Genomic DNA, 21,619 nt, shown 5'->3' with positions numbered 1-21,619 from the left:
AGCATTTCGGCTTCACATAAAAATAATAACTCCAGCCACAGCTGAAACTCAACTGCATGAACACACATGCACAGTTAGTCAGATTAAAGCAACAACAATCTATGGTAACCCTCTAGGCACTAGGTTCAAAAAGGGTTAGATCATATACTTAACCCAGGGCTGCAGAGATAGATCAATAAATCATCAGTAGATTAATGTCCAGTATTAACTAATATTTCTTGATCTAGTTGTCAGATACCACTGTTGTGAATCTCACACTAACCCCGGCTCAGCACGTAAAATACATTATAAGTAAGTTTTAAAACAACACTAGTTTGACTAAGTTACAGTGAATACAGTAAGCTCCAAACATCCTAAGTTTTGAAGTAAATCATATTTTGTATAATAATAAATGAATAGGTAAATAAAAATCAAATAGATAAGATTGGGACTTGATATTGGCGGTTACTTTATCTTAAATTGCCATCAGGGGGCAAAACAGCAGCTTGCTGCATCGCTACTTTTAAACTTAGATATTTATTTCTCCCTCCATGCCTTTGGTTAAATTGATTTGTGAGGTTGAATCCAGATCCAAGACACAGACAATAAAAGCTAAAATTGCCAAAAAAGATTTGGTGCTGCTCTCTTTCCCTTTTTTTTTCTGGTAACATTGGTGTCTATGAGCTCCTTGTTTATGATGATATTTAAAGATGAACCACACATTCTTCTCCTGTTTACAAAAGTGATGCCAAAATACTCCCTACACTTAATTGATACTTTGAGACACCCTGCAATCATTTGTATGCGGTTGTTTTATTTTTCTGTTTTTCATTTTCCTGGATTTGCAAGAAACCCCTTAAATACAGACCATCCTATCTCTATGAGATTGAGGGTTGTGTTGTCATTTGCCCTCTTTTGTCAGTAATACATTTGCACAACTTATTTGTATTGACAGAAGAAGTACTAGATTAAAACAAAGAATAAATTATTATTTTTTGTCCTCCAAAGTGCTGGCATTGACCTTTTCTTAAAGCAGGGAAGCACCATGTATCCTGTAAGATTACTTCAACAGCTTACATTGTTTGACTTTTATTTGTGAGGAATGTGATTTAACTTGTTTCTTCATTATGTTTTTTTAACTGGTCATATATCTATTAAATAAACATCAATCAGACACTAATTTGTGTTCATACGACATGAAGTACCAACAGAAGTTAACTCTGGACACTTTACTTGTAGAGCAGGTATAGCACCGCACCCTTTGCTGAATTATTTAGTCAGACCAAACATTAATGCACCAAGCAGCAAGCACTAGGCAACAGTGACAGGAAAACCTCCAATTTAAACAGACAGAAAACCTTGAGCAGAAGTAGGCTCTGGGATGCAATACCATCTGCAACAGCCGGAGAAAAAAATTTGCTCGTTAGAAACCTAAAGTGTCCTTACTCTGACCCACTCACTCACTAAAGTGCATTTCTTTTGTTCTGATTTTTTGATATTAGAATTAAGGGAAAAGTGGATGCTAACCACACACTTTTATACGCATCATGTTTCATGTGCATATAAAAGTGTGTGGGTAAAAGGATGGCTCAGATATCCTCTCACCTCCTCTTGTCTGACAAATAGTCAACGCTGGTTTAAAGTGAGACATGCAGGTTTCCTTTCATAGCATTTGTTTTGATGACTCACTTTTGGGTATACCTGAGTGGGCTACTGCCGATTACACACCTTAATGTGTAAAATAAAACTCTGGAGCTGAGGTGATCTGAAATGAGAGTCTTTTAAGTCTAAAGGGAATAGAAATCTCATTAGGTTCTGAATTGATGTGGTTGGAGAGGAGTGGATTTGTTTTCATCCAGAGGGAATGTACCGCCTGTGCTGCTTTTGTTCTCTCTGCATGATCAGCACGTTGGCACAAGTGGCCTCCTGTGCAGATGAACTGTTGGCCTGGGCTGTCAAAAACCTACACTGATTCCATTAATGTAGAGTGAGGCCGTCTGCACTCTGTTCAGCTGAAGAAAAACAATAAATCGTGGACCGAGTTACTTTATGTGGCCTGATATTGATATTGAGAAGATGGGAATATCGCTGGGTGTCCTTCAGCAGGTTCCTCACTTTAGGAAAAGATTGTTGATGAAGAAGGGTAAGACATCATAAATAACTTTCTCATGATTTGCGAGGGGATCTTTGATTTGTTTACATAACAGTCCAACTGATGTTTGCTGTCTGTGCAAGCAGATTACTTAGAGGTTGCAAGAGCCAGCTTGCAGCCTAGAAATTTGATTTTATCCTTCAAAACCAACTCGGTCTCTCTCATTGAGGTAAGGTATGTGTCAAAAATAGAGGCACTCATCTTGTAAAAACATCTGCTTACACTTTACTAAAAGTGCTGCAGTCTTAGTAAAACTAAAGCCTGAGCTACATATACAGTGTTTTAAAATTTTAATGGTAGAGGAGGTTCACATTAAATAAGTCTGAAGTAGGAGAGGGGCTGAGAAGTTTTAGTTGCATCATACTGTCAAGCTGGAACTCAGAACAGAGATCTTCTCAGTTTGTGGTTCTACTATCCTCATATTTTTTGTGTATCTCCAGGCAGTATCAGGGTATTTAAGAAAAGAAACCAGATGATTGTGTTCTTGGCTGAACCTCCCTGGAGCCCATTTGGGTGGTTTTGCTTCCGTTTGGTTTGCAGGATTTTAAAGATTTAGTAAGTCTGAATCCAAATCAAAGCTAACCAAGTCGGTTTCCTATAAAGCTGGGAAAAGTTACACAAAAAACTTTCTTCTACATCAGCTATCATGTCAGGGATCATTTGGGACATCAGTTTTGTTGTTAATGTTCACAATGTCTGTAATTCAGCGCTAGCTGGCTGCTGTTTTCATGGTAAGTTGGCATTCTGCTTCTGGTGCAAGATCACAGGAGAATAACTCAGCTGCTGTAAATAGACAGCTGCAGAAGTGTAATTACACTGCCCCAGTGGAGAGTGAAAGAAAACACAGTGCAAGAGGGATTCTTTGAAACAAGATGTAATTCAGCTGATTTGGGCCTAGATCTTTCTGCATGAATGAACAAATTAGGGACAAAGACATAAAGTAGTTTTTGAGTAAATTAACCCTTATCCTAGTGTCATCAGCACTACAAACTAAGGGAAGTACAAGGTGTTTGTGTGTGTGTGTGTGTGTGTGTGTGTGTGTGTGTGTGTGTGTGTGTGTGTGTGTGTGTGTGTGTGTGTGTGTGTGTGTGTGTGTGTGTGTGACCCATTTCTCCAGTTATTTGTCCATGAAGGTAGCTATAACAAGCTCCTGGCCCCATGCTTCTGTTTGCCCAAGCACTGCTCTGATAACTGGCTTTGCACAGTTGGAGCCCAACCAAAAAAGTGAGAAAAAAAGGAAGACAGGAAAAGCTGCACTAAGAAAGAAGTACTACACAATTGCATGGTAGCTTCCCAGATCTAGATTAGAGACAAAGTGTCATTTGGATACTTCAGGGATTCCTCTGATCTGGCTGATAAAGAATATTTCCATTCCTTTCTGATGAGTGTCCCGTCCTTTCAGTGAGCTTCTACACACAAACACCACATCTCCACCCTGATTGGCTCTCTCTGCTGTCTGTCAGATCATTGTGTCCAATCACAGGAGGCTGCCTCTTGTGTGAGCTGGAGGAGGCTAGAGATCTCTGTGTCCTTTGTGTGTTCTGACTTATGCGGCGGTGAGACTACTGGTACAGAAACGACCCCAGCCCTGTGGCCCCCTCCCCCATCTCTGACGTGTCACCGTGCACGTTCGAGCCTCCCCCACAGGAAGTGCTGCTTTTTTCTCACCACTTGGAATTAACCACATGCATAGCAATGCTATATACCCACATTCCCTGCCAAAGTCTGCCAGAGCCTGCCATGAGAGGGAGGCTCTGAAGCAATGTAGGGTGTCATTGTATGAGAGATGAAGAGATAGAGTGTGTGCCTAAATGTGTGTGTGAGTCTGTGGCTGCCTTTGTGCCCATCATCTCCCTCTCATCTCCTAAAAATGCTTCTCAATATGGCAGGAGTCTGTATCTGCTGATGTTTCCAGAGACTGCAGGATTTTTATGGGCTCTTGTTCAATAGATTGGCTGGGTGCCTGAGAAGCTGCAATAATTACACGCCGGCTGGTTACGCTGAAAAGGATAGTTGAGTTCTGAGTGAGCCTTCTGATCATTATTATCCTGCATACCACGTATCCTTGCATGGATATAAACAGGGCTCAGTCTAGCTTAGCTGAACTGCTCTGTCAGTGGAATAAGAGAACAATACTTGCTCCATTTGGGAAGGATTTAACACTGTCCTGTCAGCTTTTTAGGTTTGCAGCAACATTTTTCTTGGAAGTTTGGGCAAACACAGACCTCTATGATAACATTTGTTGGCAACAAGTGCGTAGGTGCACAGAACAGGACGCTAGAAGGGATGGTTAAAAAGTTTTCTGATTGTCTTCCATTAATTTTTTTTAGGCTAGAATTTGCCACAATAAGAAGACAAGTGTTTCTACATGTCCTGAAAATTGACCAACAAGCAGTCTCCGAGTACAGTTATTGATCACTGTTAGAGATTAAAAACTGCTGATCATGCAGCCATCCACTGACTGCCCAATGTCTAAACATGACATACACCTTTCAACCCTGTTTAACAGTGTATGGAAAATATCCATAAATGGTTATTCTGTTGAAAGGAAAAATGGAATCCACCATTAGGAGACACATATATAAAAAATATCAAAAAAACGAAAAACAAAAACGTCATAATGCAAAAAGAAAGTTGTCTAAATAAGTATATCTAAAACTAAAATTGTAAAATTAGGTTGTTTCGTTTTCTAACATGGTTTAAGCATGCTAAAATATGGACATTATGCATTTTATTTGGAAAGAAGGTCATTAGTAAGTTTTATTGTGTTAAAGCTGGGTATATACAATTCAGCCAGTATGTTTCCAATATAAATGTCACGCTTCTGCAAATTTGGCTGTTTTAAAGTTTGTTTTTCATCTTTTGTATTTGACTGTGCTTTATGTAATGCAAATTGTTGTATTTCTTTTGCAGATGAGACAAGTGGGAACGGTGTTTCGTTATCTGACAGAGTCCTCCTTCCTGGACATGCTGAGGTAAATTTATGCAAGACTGGAGTGGTCAAAGTCAGGTTGTGTGCAGCTACAGTTACAGTTAGTTAGCCAATGAGCTTAGCTCAGCTCAGCTCAGCTCAGCTTGGCTTGGCTTAGCTTAGCTCTGTATGGTGGTTTAACAATCTGTGTACAAGGTCACTAGAAAAACAAGTTATATGTCATTTGTGAAGTTCATGTGACAGGAGGTTAAGTTTTTCACAGTGTTTGTTCTCAGACAAATGGGGACAGTTTCTTACTAACCATTTCAACACAAGAATGGTATGGGCTAGACCAGAGTCCTGCACTGGGTCGGGTACCCGCAAAAACAGTTGGTTTGCGGGTGGTTTTTAAAAACTTTTTTTTTCCCGGGTTCAGATCCGGGTGGAAAAAAAAAAACATGCGGGTCGGGTCACAGGTTTTAGTTTGACACATCAAAATGAATATAAAATAATAATAAATACAATGAAATAAAAACGTAAGTTGTAAGCTGGTTGTACCTGCTGAGCGTCGCTCAAGTCTGGACAGAAAGTAAGTCTACTATTACACATGTAAAGGTCCTTTTAAGAGATTAAAAGTTTAAAAGCATTAAACGTAAAAAACAAGTGATTTTACAGTTGTATGTGAGAAGATCACAGAGGGTTGATGATGGAGCTGAAGTCAGGCTTTTATTGGAAGAGTTGCTTCATTCAGGTGCGTTGTTTACTCACTGGCATCTGAACTATGGCGTTATACCGTTCAATTTTCAGACAATATGACCCAAAATGATTACTTTAAATAAGGTTAAAGGTCAGGCTGCGGGTTGTGTTTCAATGGGTTGGATCGGGTTGCGGCACTAATCGGGCTGATGCGCGGGTTTGTGGTTCAGGTGCGGGTTTGTACGTCCCCGGGTCGGGGCAGAGCGGATCTTGAAAATTGGACCCGTGCAGGACTCTGGGCTATACCTGCAAGGAGGTTAAAGAGTCATTAGGAAATAACTTATTCTATAATAGTTACATTGTTAAAGTATTTTAGGGGTGCTAGATTGGCCTAGCAGTGAGGTAGCATCCTGTGAAGCTAGCCCCAGAGAGGGTGGCCTGGAGCCGAATCCAACCTGCTGCCTCTTTCCTGCATGTTACTCCTCTCTCTTGCTCTGTTTCCTGCTTGTTCCACTGTCCTGTCTTCTATAAAAAAAGAAGCCTAAAAACACAAGATGCCTAAGTGCTTAATTTTCTGCACTGGTTCACTGAAGCACCACTTGTTGTATTTCGAGAGCTGATTCATTTTCTTTGCGGTCATCACATTGTTTATGTTTGTAAACCTGGATTCCTGACCTTTTGTTGACTCACTCACACTCTTGTCTCTGAATCACCAGACCTCTGAGCCTCTAACAGCTACTCTCATTCCTCACAGAGTACGACAGAAATAAACTGGAGCCTGTTCTCCGACTGTGATAAAGTGATGCCAACAAACAGATGCTTGCTTTGCCTTAATTCATAACACTGATTATATTATGAGTCAAGGATTCAGAGCATAAATTCTCATTATCTCATCAGTGTTATTATGAAACAGCTTGTAATGTTCTCAGTGGGTCAGAAATGGACAAATGAACAGTATAACAAGCAGGGTTCATGTCTCTGTTATCAGCAGGTGGTTTCATGCATGTGAGAGCTGATAAACATGGTGGTGCGGTTTAGTAGACCTCTAAACTTACTGAATACTCCATGTTGTGTTAAAACCTTTGAAGCTCAGCTTCAAAGTGTAAAAAAAATCTTTTGTGTATGGTGAAAATGTGTACTTTACATCCTGTATCTAAAGAGCATGCCCTGTTTATTCCCTGCATCACCAAGGAAGGCGGTTGGTGCTGTTTTTCCCAAATGGAAAGCTTATGAATATTTATTTATTTATTTATTTATGACCTATTTAATAGCTTTCTAGTGTAGTAAGTCTAAGTGTTTCATGTCATGATTCTTCAGGTTAATTGGTCACTCTAAATTGCCCATAGGTGTGAGTGTGTGCATGAATGGTTGTCTGTCTGTCTCTGTGTCAGCCCTGTGATTGACTGGCAACAAGTCCAGGATGTACCCGCCTCTCGCCCAATCACAGCTGGGATAGGCTCCAGCCACCCGGGATCCTGAGCAGGATAAGCGGTTAAGAAAATGAATGAATGAATATCATGATTCTTTCTAAAAAGTAAAATTAGAGCTTTATCGGCATAAACTTTGAAATGTGTCTTTTTTACCTCAATTTTTTTAGTCTCTCTCTGTTTAAGCCCAAATTAAAAAAACCTTTTTAAAGTATCTAGAAAGTACAAAATAAATCATGTATTTATCAAATGTAACACCACTAACCATAAGGACTGAAAATGTAAATCAGTAATCCTTATTATGGTAAAATATGTCATGTCAATCACTTTCATAATGGCTCAATATTACGACTGTTAGACTTAGTAACTACTTAAGTTTTTTCTTATACTAAATCGCCGCCACGTCAGTAAAACACTGCTCGTACACAAACGGATAAAACATCTTGGTTAGAGAATAGAAATGAGGTGTAAGAGTAATGGATAAGGATAAACTTTATTATCCCCCAAGGGGAATGACAGCACAGCAAGACAATCAATACGCACACCAGACTCTTAGATAAAAACATAGTGGAGCAAAATGTAACAATAAATAGAAAACAAAAGGCAATACACAGACAATCACAGCCAGTTTGCAGTGTTACCACAGTTTTACGTTACCTCTAGATGTTAATGTCAGTGTGAATGACTTGATTTTATAGTTCACTTGATCAAGATAACAAGGAAGCAAAGAGTCCAAAGTTACTGCCAGTAGTGAAATTCAGTAGCTGATGTATGAAATGTAGAGCATGTTTCTTCTCTACTATCATCTTCTGTGTTAGTAACAGGCTGGGATTTATCCGAGACATGGCCTCCATCTAAACTCTGCAAAATTACTTTTCTCATGCACTATTAAATGAATGTCTGACTGCTGGAATCAGTCAGTTACAACAACCAGAGTTACACAACACAATATATTCTTCATATGTGTAATATCTCACATTTGTCAGTGTTTAAATCTGAACTCTAGGTTTGATTTTTTTTGCCCTGTCAGTGTCAGTGTCATGTTAGCTTTCACTTCCCACTCTGTGAAAAAAAAGAGATGTAACTTGATGTGTTGTGTGTCATTTCTGATTTAGACAGACAAGCTTCAGCCAAACAAAGACACGGTGTTCTTCAGGGATGGCAAACGCAGAATAGACTTCGTGCTGTCTTATGTGGATGACAAAGATGGAGAAAAGAAACAGGTAAGAGCAGCGGATTAGTGACAAGTCCCTGTTGGTTGATTACTCAGCATTTGACGGCGCTGCCAGTGACTAACTGTGACTACATGGCTGGATTACACAATTTATAGCCACATCAGGAAAACATGGGGCTGCAAAGAGGAAGTGAGATCCAGGTTTCCATCCCCTTTAACACAGAGGCATGAAGTTGGGGTTGTATAAATACACACACAACTTACTGTGTGTGTGTGGTCATGTGATTATCAGTCTCATGCCAGTAGGATGGACTTGTCTGGAGAAAGGGGGAGGTGCTATTTGGCAATACAGAAAAGCTCCTCCAGACCTCCAGACTGTCACTGTCAGATGAAAACTGAGGGACCACTTCTTGCTCAATGCACAGCTGAATGAGCAGTGACAGATGATTACCCCCACCACTTAACCTGTTCATACTAGTAAGGATATAAAGACAGCATCCTCTGGTTGGTGTTATCAATAAAACAAAAAGAGAGGGATACTATGCTCATTCAGTGGCAGATGTCAAGCTTTTGTTGTCATAACAAATCATATTTAGCATAGAAATGATCCATGAGCTCCCCTAGAGCTCATCTGTGTGAACAACATTGCTGGTGGAAGTAGTGCTGAAGTAATACAGTTACATTGCCTGCATGGCGTCTCGCACAGTTCTATAGATGTTTGAATGACCCTCCCATATGCAGACCAGATCTGTACAGCAAAATGTCCAAACGTGGCCCACAGGTCTACTTAACATTGAGATAGGATCAGATTCTGCCCCATCATGCAGAAAAGTCTTATCACTTAGCAGTTTGCAACATTTGGCAAGTTACAATGGCAAGAAAAAAACTTCCTTTCAACAGTTAGAAACTATAACACAACTAGACTCGTGTTTGACATATACCTACAAAATTTGCTATATCAGTATATCAGTGGCACCAGTATTTAAGACACAACCCACTTTTAGACAACAAAAAGAAGATATTAAAAGAAGTTCCTGTACTCAAATTTTGAGGTAAATCTTTTAAGCTTATATCTTCAAGGCCAGTCAAACATATCAAAAGGAGTTTGCTACAACGTCACATTTAAAGGTACCAACTAAAAGAAGTGAGCTACAATGAAATGCAAAGAAGGATTTTTGTAAACTGTTGCAACACAGACCAAAGTTCTGTCTCTGACAAGCAAATAGCCAACCACAACTTCAGATGTTTGGGTTGTTAAGATTTCAGGATAGGGAGGTTGGCTGACCAGTCCCTGAACTTATCAGATTTTGATTTATTTTTACTTTAATGCAGGTGCAATTTTATCCAATACATGACAATAAATAATGAGAACTTTATCTTTGGCAGAGTTCAACATTGTGGAATAGCCATTTGGTTTCTGATTTGATCAACTTAACTGGATTTGTCGTCCATTACAGTTCTCACAGTTGCATAACTGCTTCCAGGAAAAAGCATCGCCTTCTCTTTCACCTCTGTTGGTGCAAAGCTGTGCACCATCAGACAAGAGGGGGAAGACTTTTTGGATTCTTCATTTCAAGCCTATTAGTGTAAAATTACCATCATTCAATGTTCTGGAAAAATATGAACATATATATAATTTTCACTTGTCATCATTGTTTTTGTGTACATAACTACCATTCAGCCAGTCCACATTGCATGTTTTTCTTAGGGTGCTCCTAGTTAAAGTTGGCTGGTAAAGTTTTTTTCTCAAACTCTCCAAATGCCCTGTGGGGTCAGATAATGAAGGTTTGGCTTTACCCATGTCCCCAGATAGGCACACTTAACTTTCCTCTGAGTACTTTCAGGGTTTGTATCTGTGTTTAGTGAAAGACACGCCCTCTAAAGCACCAAGCTCCCTCTTTTTGCAAATCCTCATTTGTTCAAGTTCAGTATCAAACAGTGCCCGAGATAAGAGGTAAGGCCTAAGCTGCAAAAAACAGGAGGGGCCATTTGCAGGGTGTTTTGTTTTCACATTGTTCAACATGCATAGGTGAAGGAGACAGTGTCAGTGTGTGCCTGGCTCTCATGCTTGTGGTTTTCTTGTGTACCCACAGGAAAGAAGGAAAGAGTTTGAGGCCAACCTTGAGAAAGCTGGACTGGAGCTGGAGACTGAAGACAAATCAGTAAGAGATTCAAATACAGAGCGCTAGCACCACCTAGTGGCAGCTTTGCTGAGGCACAGCATGCACTACAGAAACCTGTCTTAAAGGGATGGCTCACTATAACACACTTGAAGTGTACTTCACCTCTGTGTTACCTTTGCTCTCATCAGGACTCTAAAGACCAAAGGACGTATTTCCTGAAGATTCATGCCCCGTGGGATGTACTGGCCACATACGCTGATGTCTTAAAGATCAAAGTTCCCTTCAAAGAGAATGAGATGCCTCGTGGTCAGGACGTGCCTTTGGAGTGGCTCTCACACCCTTTCCGCCTGCCGGAGAAAGTCATGCACCCAACCCCTGATTTCTTCACATACCCCTTTGACAAGAACAAGACTGACTTCTTCCTCATCAATGACAAAGATACCTTCTTCCCACCTTCCACCAGAAACAGGATTGTGAGTATCTTTACAAAAACTGAACCATTTCATGAGAGATGAATTTCAACTGGAACCTCTTAAACTTACCAAGTGCTCTTACAATTTTGGCCACCACTGTTCTTTTCACTCTTCTGCAGTAACCCCCCTATCTATTTCTATTTATGTCCAACTCTCATTATTTTATGGACAAATTAATTCTATTAATAACTGCAGAGTGTTGAGTGTTACAGCGTGGCTGTTTTAGGGGTGATCTGTAGTGCACAACACGGTTTCTGCAACAATATGACTCGAACAGAACCAAAACTGATTTCCTTTTCGCAGGTGTTCTACATCCTGGCTCGCTGTCCATACTACAAAGAGGGCCGGAAGGAGAGAGACAAGACGGGAATCAAGCGACTACTCAGCAACGGGACATATACAGCTGCCTTCCCTCTACATGATGTAAGACACATAGAAGAAACACAACAGATAGAAAAATTAAAGACCTCATCATACATTTACCCAAGAGTAACTCTTGCTCTAATACTGTGATACGTAAGCATGGTAGAAACATGGAGGTGCATGATTACGACCTGCACCTGTAGATACAAGGGGCTTGTTTTGATCAACAGCAAAATGATTTTTAAATCCAGGGAATTTTGCACTAATTTCAACAAACTCATGAAAATCCTATTTAATTTGTACCACGTCTGTTCTGCTAATTGCCACTACTCCTACAATCACAACAACTACAGCAGCTATCACTTGGAAAAGCTTCAGGGGTTAGTTGACAATGCAAAACACTGAAAGGCTTCTTTTTTAAACACACAAGTAGAACTGGAAAAGAAGCACTTTTCACCACTTATACTACTCATTGAGGTTAAACTTATGGTTATGTTATGTGATTGTGTGGTCATGACTTTGGTTGTAGTTTTTCACATCAGCTGAATTCACTGGTATCACTTGTGTATTTTTTTTCTTTTGAGTTTCAGATCATTCATATTTTTGTATGCATTGTCTCAGTGTAAGATTTAGGACGTTTGGATATTTGATTTTCACAAGAGTTTTTTGGGAAAACATGCCATTAAATCTTACCTTAAGGACAATGATAGAGGGAAAAAAGTAACTTCTCTTGGAGTCTAAATGAACTTTTATTTCTTACTTTTGAAGAAAAGTATGTTTAATGCAACATGTTGTGTCGTTTCTTCCATTTCAGTGTCGATACTGGAAAGGAGCCAGAAAAGCTGAATGTGAGAGCGAGCGCTACAACTTGTACAAGCACTGGGCCAGGTTTCTCTGCTTTTATAAAGAGCAACCATTGAACCTCATCAGGTAAACAAAGAACATCTGGAAACTTTCATTGTTTATTTTCAGACTAGATTCATTATGTGAAAGTTGTTTTCTTATTGTTTTGGTTGCAGGAAGTACTATGGGGAGAAGATTGGTATCTACTTTGCTTGGCTTGGCTTTTACACAGAGATGCTGTTCTTTGCTGCCGTCATGGGCTTTATATGTTTCACTTATGGGTTGCTCAGCTATGATGACAACATATCAAGGTTAGTACCTCTCCAGGGCTTCGGGAGGCTGGACACATTATATGGACAAGCATATCCGAGATCAGTGTGAAATGTAGACAATTTAACCTAAAAACTAAGGGCGTTATCCCACTGTTATAGAAATTACAACCTTTCTGGAAAGCCTGTGAAAATGATGTCAAATTTCTTATCCTGATTGGACAATTTTGATCCCATACACTCACCAGGGTCGCCAAGGTGTTCACATCAAAAGCTTTGAATGTGGGTGAGGTCAGAACTTTGTGCAAAGGCCAGTCAAGTTTTTCACAGCAAAAAAAAAATTGAAAAAAATCTTAAAGATGACACTTTGCAGGTTAGAGTTATAGCAAAGTAAAAAATAATCTCATTTTAATGTAGATTTAAAAAGTGTATTACTTTACTGTGTGCTGAATGAATTTTAGACCAGCACTTTAGTTCTGAAACTGTTTTTGTGCTTGTCAGACCCTGGACAAGACCTAGACTGTATTAGTCTTTTAAAAATCTTTCCATGCTTAAAGGCAGATTCATGATCCCATTTGAAGGAGACATTTCTTTTTCTGAACCACTTAATTTGAAGCAGGACTTTCTGGATTCTTTTTTTTTTTTTGTCAATATCAAGACTTAATTTCCCAGACACCTCTTCCTCACATATTCTTCTTTTACAACACTGTATGTTGTTGCACCAAAGGACTAAGAAGCCAAACCCTCAGAAAAACAGCCTCATATCAGAATTACAAAAAAACTGTTTGACAGAGGTGTCCCCTGTTTTTGTCCTTATAGTGTAATAACTTTCAAGCTATCTAACATGACTGTGGTATTCTCATAAATTGTGAGGTCATTCAAACTGAATGCCTTATTATCACGTTTCAAGAGATACTGCTTTTTGTTCACAACATTTATTTATCTTTTTCTCTTCCATTTAGCCAAGAAATCTGCAACCCTGATATTGGAGGCAGGATTGTGATGTGTCCACTGTGTGATAAAAAGTGTCCTTTCTGGAAGCTCAGCTCCACTTGTCTCTCCTCCTGGGTAAAACATTACCATGTGTTAATTTGACAGCATTTTAAACTCGGTAGTTACTTGAAATACGTACTGTAAACTGTGGTGTAATTATAGACATGTTTAATACAAATAATGCTCCTTATATCTGCTGCAAAGTGTTCCCTGCTGTGTCTACTGCGTGCCACTATGCTAACATTCAGTGTAGTTCTAACCTCAGAAGGATTAATTCTCCTTCATATTTTCATTCCCAGCAATCTCATCTGTTTGATAATGAGGGAACCGTATTCTTTGCCATATTCATGGGGATTTGGGGTAAGTGTTGATTCATGCTCTCACTCTTGCTGCATTCAACCTTTCTTAGTCCCCTCGTATGACACAGGTTTTCACATTCAGACATCAACCTCCTTTCATGCCTGGCACAGTTACAGTTCTGTCTTATAAACTATAGGCCAAGAAACTGGCCTCATGTTCAACAGTGAGCCAAGAAGAGTCATGGAAACACTTAATAAAAGCATCACACTCCCAAACCCAACACAGGCACTCTCTGTTTCCACTCAGTGCAAAAGCACAACAAGTTTAAGGTCATAACAAGTCCATCCCAAACAACATGAGACTAAGTTCTCTTCACAAAGCAGTATCTGATTATTGGAGGTGATCCTCAAATTGTAATCTTACAACTTTTGTCCATTTCTTTGAATTGATCCAACAGTAACTCTGTTTCTGGAGTTCTGGAAACGGCGTCAGGCCCGGCTGGAGTACGAGTGGGACTTGGTGGACTTTGAAGAGGAACAACAACAGCTTCAGATCCGGCCTGAGTTTGAGATCCGCTGCACTAACAAGAGGCTGAACAAAATCACACAGGTAATGAAACTTCTTTTAAACAGGAAAACAAATATGACAAAAACCTATAAGAAAAATTATAACATAAGAACAAAAAGCCATGATAACATGGGACTGATCTTTTAGGAAATGGAGCCATATCTTCCCATCACCAGCAAGTGTGCACGCTTCTGCCTCTCAGCAACCACAGTATTATTCTGGGTAACTACACGTCATCTTGTGTGTTTTGTATGCATGCCTCTTAACAAATTACAACAATACAAGATAAGTCAATATCCATGCCTGAAAACTAACGTGTGTTCCCCACAGATTTCTCTGATTGTGGCCTGTATTATTGGGGTCATAGCGTACAGGTTGGCTGTGTACGCTGCCTTTGCCAGTATCATTAAAGATCCCATGAGGAAGATCCAGCTGGTGGGCAGATTCATCACTCCACAGCTGGCCACTTCTGTCACTGCCTCTTGCATCAACTTTGTCATCATCATGATCCTCAACTTCTTTTACGAGAGGGTGGCTGTTTGGATCACTGATATGGGTAAACTAACCTTTAATAGCTTTAAAACTCATTTCTAAATTAGATGGAGCGTCAGTCTACCTTTCATGGCAGCAAATGATGTATTGTTTCGATCAAACAACAGCCTGGCAGAAGTCATCCAGGTTTACTTTGAAGGCGTGTTTCCACCACAAACAAAAGTACTTAAAATATTATTAATTCAATTGCAAAGAAGGTTTTTTTTTTCTCCCTGAGACCTTCAGATGTTAACTCTGATGAAATTCATATGCATTCAAGTGTCAGTGGTCTCATGAACTGCCAAAAATCAGTATCCACCACCCCAGTGTTACTAACCTACTGTTCCCTCCTGCAGAAATACCAAAGACCCACCTGGAATATGAGAACAGGTTGACCATGAAAATGTTCCTCTTCCAGTTCGTCAACTACTACTCCTCATGTTTCTATGTGGCCTTCTTCAAAGGCAAATTTGTGGGCTACCCTAAAGACTACTCTTATATGTTTGGCAAAAAATGGAGCAAACTGAGGAATGAGGAGGTGAGTTTTTCTTGATCATCAAAGCTCAACACACTGCCTCAAACAGAATATTGATCAGAGCTACTTTGTTTACTGAGCTGACTGATTTCTTTGAGTAAGTATCCCTGCAAAACAAACAAGTTGTTATCTGTGATGAATAAAAAGCGGGATAGCTTTGCGGTCAGATGCTTTAGACAGGTAGAGCATTATGTAAAACTGTGTTTTATGAGCACAAATCTCTTTTTTTTGTCCCAGTGTGACCCCGGAGGCTGCCTGATCGAGCTGACGACACAGCTAGTGATCGTTATGGTGGGAAAACAGCTGTGGGGGAACATTCAAGAAGCCCTGTTACCGTGAGTCTAAGTCTTTTCCCATCATTCTCTGCTGACCTCAAAAACACAGAAGTTATAAAGGAACAACATCAAAGAAAGTCTACTCACATCTAGAGCATGTCTGACATCACCTGTGATCACTTGCACACATAACACATAGTCATGGGGAAAATTCACCAGATAGAACAATATATTTTCACAAAGTGAGATAGATAAGCTTCGCCATCAAGGTGGTGTTTATAAAAGTACTAACACAGTATATCAAGCAAATTTAGGTCAAGTTTGAGCCTTTTGGAGTCAGATTTTTTTTGACTGTGTGGAACAAACTGGGGCACATCTTCTACATTTGCATTTAAGTATCATTCAGATGCTCTATAGGCTACAAACCCAATCCTGGTTCAGCCTGCCACCTCTGATTTAGGATTTTTAAAAGTGAATAAAGTTTTTGGCAAGATGGCTTTAAATACAAGTAGGTAGACTAGAAATGCTACTGAAAATGCTGTGTTTCTATCCATCCATCCATCTATCATCTATAACATTTAGCATCACCTTTCATGAGGCAAGAGATCGGGGGAAAGCCATGAATTGCTCTTGCTAGAAATACCAAAAAGCTTGTACAATAATATTATATAAAGTTTGCTTGGTGAAACTTTTTAGAACACAAGTTGGTCTTCATTTTTTCATTTTGTCGATAGTCTAATCGCTGTCAGTCTCCTAAAATGTCTAATTGGCTTTGTGTAAGTCTCACAGTTCAGTCTGAGTAGTTTGACACTAGTTTCTTCTCTCTGGTTGTCTTCACAGGTTGATTTGTAACTGGTGGAGCAGCAGAAAAGCACGGCACAATCCTGAGAACCACTACAGCCGCTGGGAGCAAGACAACGTCCTGCAGAACTTCAGCCAGCTGGGATTGTTCTACGAGTATTTGGAGATGGGTGAGATACCTCACTGACTGTGTTTAGGATACACATCTGAGAGGAGGAGGAGGAGGATCACTGGCTGTAAGATGTGTTGTAATGCGTAGACTGAGTCTGATCGCTGTGTCCTGTGTGTCATTCCAGTGGTCCAGTTTGGGTTCATCACTCTGTTTGTGGCCTCTTTCCCCCTGGCTCCACTCCTGGCTCTGTTCAACAACATCCTGGAGATCAGAGTGGATGCCTGGAAGTTCACGACCCAGTTCAGACGACCTGTAGCATCCAAAGCCCGAAACATTGGAGCCTGGCAGGAAATCCTCAACGCAGTGGCCCTTTTGTCTGTTGTTACCAATGTAAGTGCTTTATGCCTAAGGTGTGCTTCTTTCTTTCAGGAGTTTTGCTTTTTGCGCTAATTACAAACTAATCTGTGTCTGCATTTATGTTTAATTTGTCACAGATATTAGTATTTTAAATTGTTGATGCATCACTGATTTTAACATCAGATGAAAAAGCTTTCTACAACAACCCTTTGTGCTTTCATTTGTCACAGGCTTTCATTGTGGCATTTACATCCGACATGATCCCCCGTTTGGTCTACCTGTATGCTTACAGTAAAGATGCCAACATGAGTGGCTACATTAGCAACAGTCTGTCAGTATTCAACATCTCAGAGATACATAAGGACAACATGCCAGAGGAACAAGACTACTGGTTTGCTAACTCCACCAGCACCTGCAGGTATTTGGGCTTTGAGAGCTTTTATGCAGCTCAGATTGGCTTATTATTGGAAGCTTTAGGGGCTGTAATATTAAGCTTATGACATTATCATACAGACAACTTGTGAATAACTAAGTAATATTTTAGGGGTAGCTTTAGGTTGCACATCCACATATAAACATCATCTGATTGTAATTTCTTGTAGGAGAGATTTTGCCCCTTGTTAGCATGTAGCAGTGAAGTGAAGCTGCTGAGAAGTGACATGTGTTCTTCATGAGAATCAAAAAAGGTTCAGAGGAGTGAAAGTTTGAGACTTGACAAAATACACCGCACAACTAAGCACTAGTGCTGCTCTGATAGCTGCCGAAGTATCCCATAATAACATTTTTAATGCATCAGCTAAAGTTGTGTTTACAAGTAACGTACTTCTCTCAACTTGGTAAGTTATTGTTGATTCAAAAAGCATCAGTCACAGTCACCATGAAAATTCTAACAACACTTTTTGCTTTTGCCCAAGTGTCTGAATTTAAGGTGGTCATAGACCTAGTTTAAGTTCTCATATGTGTTTGTTAGTCCAACAGTTTTAAAGTAACAAGGTACTTGTGATTCAACCAGGCACTCAGCGAAGAAGCTCATCTCTCTATACTGGTATACAAACTTATGCTCCAGGAATAAGTTACATTAACCTTACATATGGCCTGTTATGTCCCCTGAAACATTAGCATAAAGACGAGAGGGGATAATACAAAAACAAAAAAAAGTAATAGAGAGATATTACAAAAAGAACCGAGGAGGCAGAACTAGAGGGAGAAGTCTATTTGAGCTCAGACTTGGAAAAAAGGAGATAATTGAGAGGTAAACAAAAAAGGCGAGCGTTAAAAGTTATCTACCTTTACTGGCATGCACTTGTTCCACCATATTGTGATGTGATTACATTAATGTTTCATTACTACCTACATAATGCCCCACTGTTTGTGTTTTTCAACAGATACCGTGACTACCGTTACCCTCCGGGCCATGAAAAGGCGTACGCTCACACCATGCAGTTTTGGCACATCCTGGCAGCCAAAATGGCCTTCATTATTATCATGGAAGTAAGAAAACACTGCTTTCACTGACACTTCTGACTCAATAACTAATGTTGAGGATTGATGCCAGAAACACATCACAACTTTAACGATAATACTTCATGCTTTCCCTGCAGCACGTGGTCTTTGTGGTGAAGTTCTTCGTGGCCTGGATGATACCTGATGTCCCCTCTGACGTGAAGGCCAGGATAAAATGCGAACGCTTCATGGTTCAAGAATACCTGCATAACTATGAGGTGGAGAAGCTCAAAATGCAGCTGAGTGCCAGTTTCATCACAGAGCCACAGTCGGAGAGGTCATCCATGACAGACAAGCATGAAGTGCTGTCTGAGTGCCTGTAGCTACTTATTCACAGCAGAACTTTGACCAACAAGGGCTTGTGTCTGTGAAATTTAAACGCTGTTATGTGTTCATGCTGAATGGACTCCTATATTAGGATCTGTGTCGAAGAATCAGAAAAAATCTGCTTCTTATGTGAAGAAAAGTTTCTGTGCAATAAAAAAGATAAGAAAAGATTGTAACTGCAGCTTAAACTATTCTCTCTGTGATGCCTTCAAACTGTCCTTTGGTCACTGCTGTGAAAAAAATCTCTTTATGTGCTGATAGAGTCAAAGTTTGTGATGTTAAACGTCAACTTAAGTGATATTTATATCATTTGAGATATTTTTTTTCTGCATGTGACTGTTCCAGTAAAAGATAAAGGATGCAAATGTTCAGAGAAGAAGTTATGTGTTTGTTGTAAAAATGTCTGAATTAGGATTGTGGTTAAAAAACAAAACCTTACTAACTAACTTTATGGGTAGATGTCTCACATCAATTTTCATCTCCAATACAACTTAGAATGTTAAAAAAAACTCTCACAAGTTTGAATAAGAAGCAAATGTAAGTACTAAAAGTGTTATTAGTTGGTTAATTATTCCTCAGAATGCTCTATAGATCTATGGCTGGACTGTAAGATTGTTTTTGTGTATTATGTCAAGAGGAATGCTTATATGAACTGTGCATTATAGAACCAAGTACCTCCATCATACTGCAGTGATACTGTAACAATCAGACATGTGATGGTATTCCAGGACTTTCAGATTCTGCAGTCCTGTCCTCCAAATCCATCTCCAACTTACTATGGGACCAACTCTTTGATTTCTGCCAAAAAAAAGGGCAGCACATGAAGGAAATGTTGCAAAAGCTCTTTTCAGGTTTTCTGCTTTAAAACAATCAGTCTGTATCAGAGCGTAAACTGATCATGTGCCTGGTTTACTGCTTCTTTATTCATGATTAACTCCTCTTTTTGGTATAGTATGGTGGTGAAAAGCTGATATTCTGTTTCAGATGTCAGGTCACTGAAGTCTTCATGGGGCAAAAACAGTCAGAGAATTCATTCCACTGATGAACAGACAGCAGAAACACTTCCTGTTCTTCTTCTTTTTTTTTTTTTTTGGATAACGTGAGGGAAGGTGATTGCTAGTTATGTTTTGCTGTAGATAAACAGAATACGCTTTCTATTAAAATAAGTAGTGACAGTTAATTTATTGATCTGTTTCTGCTCTAACTTTAAAAGTAACTGTACAATCCTATTTAAGATCTTTTTAACAATGTGAATATGACATCTAAATTTGTATTTAGTGTTCTGTTATTCATAGCCTCTTAAAGAACCAGTAAAGTAGTATTAACTAAGACAGTTAATCCTAATTTACAAAATAAAATAGGCTTTAAGCTATTATGTCCAAAGAGGTCCAATGTGTTTTTTAACCTTATCAAGCTACATGTGCATTTAAATCTTTCTGAAATTTTATGGAAACTTTTTTTTTTTTAACAATTTACACTGCTAATGATGCGAATACTTTTCTGGCTATCAGCAGATTATATCTGACCAAGTCAGGCCGACTCCAATCTCAGGATGAAACTATCTAAAGTTTGTTGAGCATCATTTGTAAATAAAGGTTGCAGAAGTCATGCAATGTGTGAAGGTGTTTCAGAGTGGGATCCAGCATGGTGCATGATGCATTTTTCCAACAAACAAATGCCTTAACAGTCAGTGTTTACTTGTTGTATAATTTTGTAACAGATGTTTCCTATCTGAATTCTATACCTGGTCCATATCATTTGTTGTTGCTGCTGTTGCAAAGTAGTTGTTTTGTTTGATATGATGCGCATGAGTTCAAGTCATGTAAATATTTTTCTGTTAGAGTTTGAGTTTACTGTAGCCTAAAGTACAGAAATGCACTAAAGCTGTTAATATTCTCAATAAATATAAAAAATATATGAAAAAAGGTTTAATTCTACTGTTTTATTTGTACAAGTACAAGTAAATACATATTGACAGTGATGAAAAACAGGATCTCAAAAGTCGAACAGATGTGACTAAAAGTAGACATGACAGGACTGCTCCCTCTGCTCCTAGGAATATTTTATCTTAATTATTTTTGCATGAATAAGTTCAATTAACTTATCAAGAATTCTCAAAATCCCACACTCTCTACACACTTATGAAATAAAAAGTAAAAAAAATCTGTTTCAAGGGAGACACAAGATTGCTACTTAATTTAAGTTAATTCTCTAGAATTTCCTGAATTCCTTTTATTTTCTAAGTTGCTAAAGTTGGATCCACAGTCAACCTACAGCAATAGGATGTTCTTACATGATCTTGAGCTTAAACTCTGAAATGAGTCAAACTGCAGAAGTAGTGACTGATATTTTAGGTATTTTGTGTTGGCATTACTTGTTTTTAAGGAGAAGCTGGGGTACTTCTTTTACCACTAGATGTCACAAAATCCTATTTATGTGAGCACTACAGTGTTGTAGCTGGGGGACAAAAAAAGCATTTCACGTGTGATAAGAGGAAACACCCTTTCAGAGTCAAACTCGGTGCAGACACCGAGCTCAATAACTCAGATATTCAAGAGACATTACTGTATGACAACTTCGCTGTAAACTGCCTTTATAAATCACTTTAGTAGCCTACCTACTCTTCAGTGCAAAATGCATTTAAAAACTGTGTACAAGGACATGTTACTCTAAAACCCCTGCATAGGTCAAACGATGTATTGATAAAATAAAGATAAATGCAAGTAAATTTTATTCCAAAAAGGCATACAAGGAAGAAAAAAAAGGGATTAGCTCTTATTAGCTTAAATGGAAACTTAGTGTGATGCATGACCACCAGATGGTGCCCCATACCAAGAAATGACAAGAAACGTCGTTTTTTCTTTTCCCTCCCTTTTTGTCTTATTGTTTAACATGTATGATCTATTGA

At 39.1% G+C, this 21,619-nt stretch overlaps 1 protein-coding gene across 2 annotated transcripts in view; it reads left to right on the top strand.

Moving 5' to 3' along the window:
- The window catches only part of ano5b (anoctamin 5b), a 32,140-nt gene extending 11,579 nt beyond the window's left edge, over positions 1–20,561 (top strand). The window contains exons 3-21 of one of the 2 annotated variants that reach the window (XM_074666426.1): positions 5,045–5,106; positions 8,281–8,388; positions 10,433–10,501; positions 10,651–10,935; positions 11,239–11,358; positions 12,113–12,228; positions 12,318–12,452; positions 13,373–13,478; positions 13,703–13,763; positions 14,161–14,312; positions 14,418–14,492; positions 14,601–14,826; positions 15,158–15,339; positions 15,574–15,671; positions 16,452–16,582; positions 16,709–16,914; positions 17,112–17,299; positions 18,267–18,372; positions 18,483–20,561. In XM_074666426.1, the coding sequence (XP_074522527.1) occupies positions 5,045–5,106; positions 8,281–8,388; positions 10,433–10,501; positions 10,651–10,935; positions 11,239–11,358; positions 12,113–12,228; positions 12,318–12,452; positions 13,373–13,478; positions 13,703–13,763; positions 14,161–14,312; positions 14,418–14,492; positions 14,601–14,826; positions 15,158–15,339; positions 15,574–15,671; positions 16,452–16,582; positions 16,709–16,914; positions 17,112–17,299; positions 18,267–18,372; positions 18,483–18,707 (2,651 nt within the window). In that variant the 3' untranslated portion in view covers positions 18,708–20,561. The remainder of the gene's footprint in view (positions 1–5,044; positions 5,107–8,280; positions 8,389–10,432; positions 10,502–10,650; positions 10,936–11,238; positions 11,359–12,112; positions 12,229–12,317; positions 12,453–13,372; positions 13,479–13,702; positions 13,764–14,160; positions 14,313–14,417; positions 14,493–14,600; positions 14,827–15,157; positions 15,340–15,573; positions 15,672–16,451; positions 16,583–16,708; positions 16,915–17,111; positions 17,300–18,266; positions 18,373–18,482) is intronic. The other variant, XM_074666427.1, reaches the window with a different exon arrangement.
- The last annotated feature ends 1,058 nt before the right edge of the window (positions 20,562–21,619 follow it).

Source organism: Halichoeres trimaculatus, unplaced genomic scaffold, assembly GCF_033239565.1.
Source record: "Halichoeres trimaculatus isolate MK-OKI-2021-1 unplaced genomic scaffold, fHalTri1.1 fHalTri1_scaffold_3, whole genome shotgun sequence".
In the NCBI taxonomy this organism is placed as follows: domain Eukaryota; kingdom Metazoa; phylum Chordata; class Actinopteri; order Labriformes; family Labridae; genus Halichoeres; species Halichoeres trimaculatus.
This window is presented reverse-complemented; position numbering and strand designations above follow the sequence as displayed.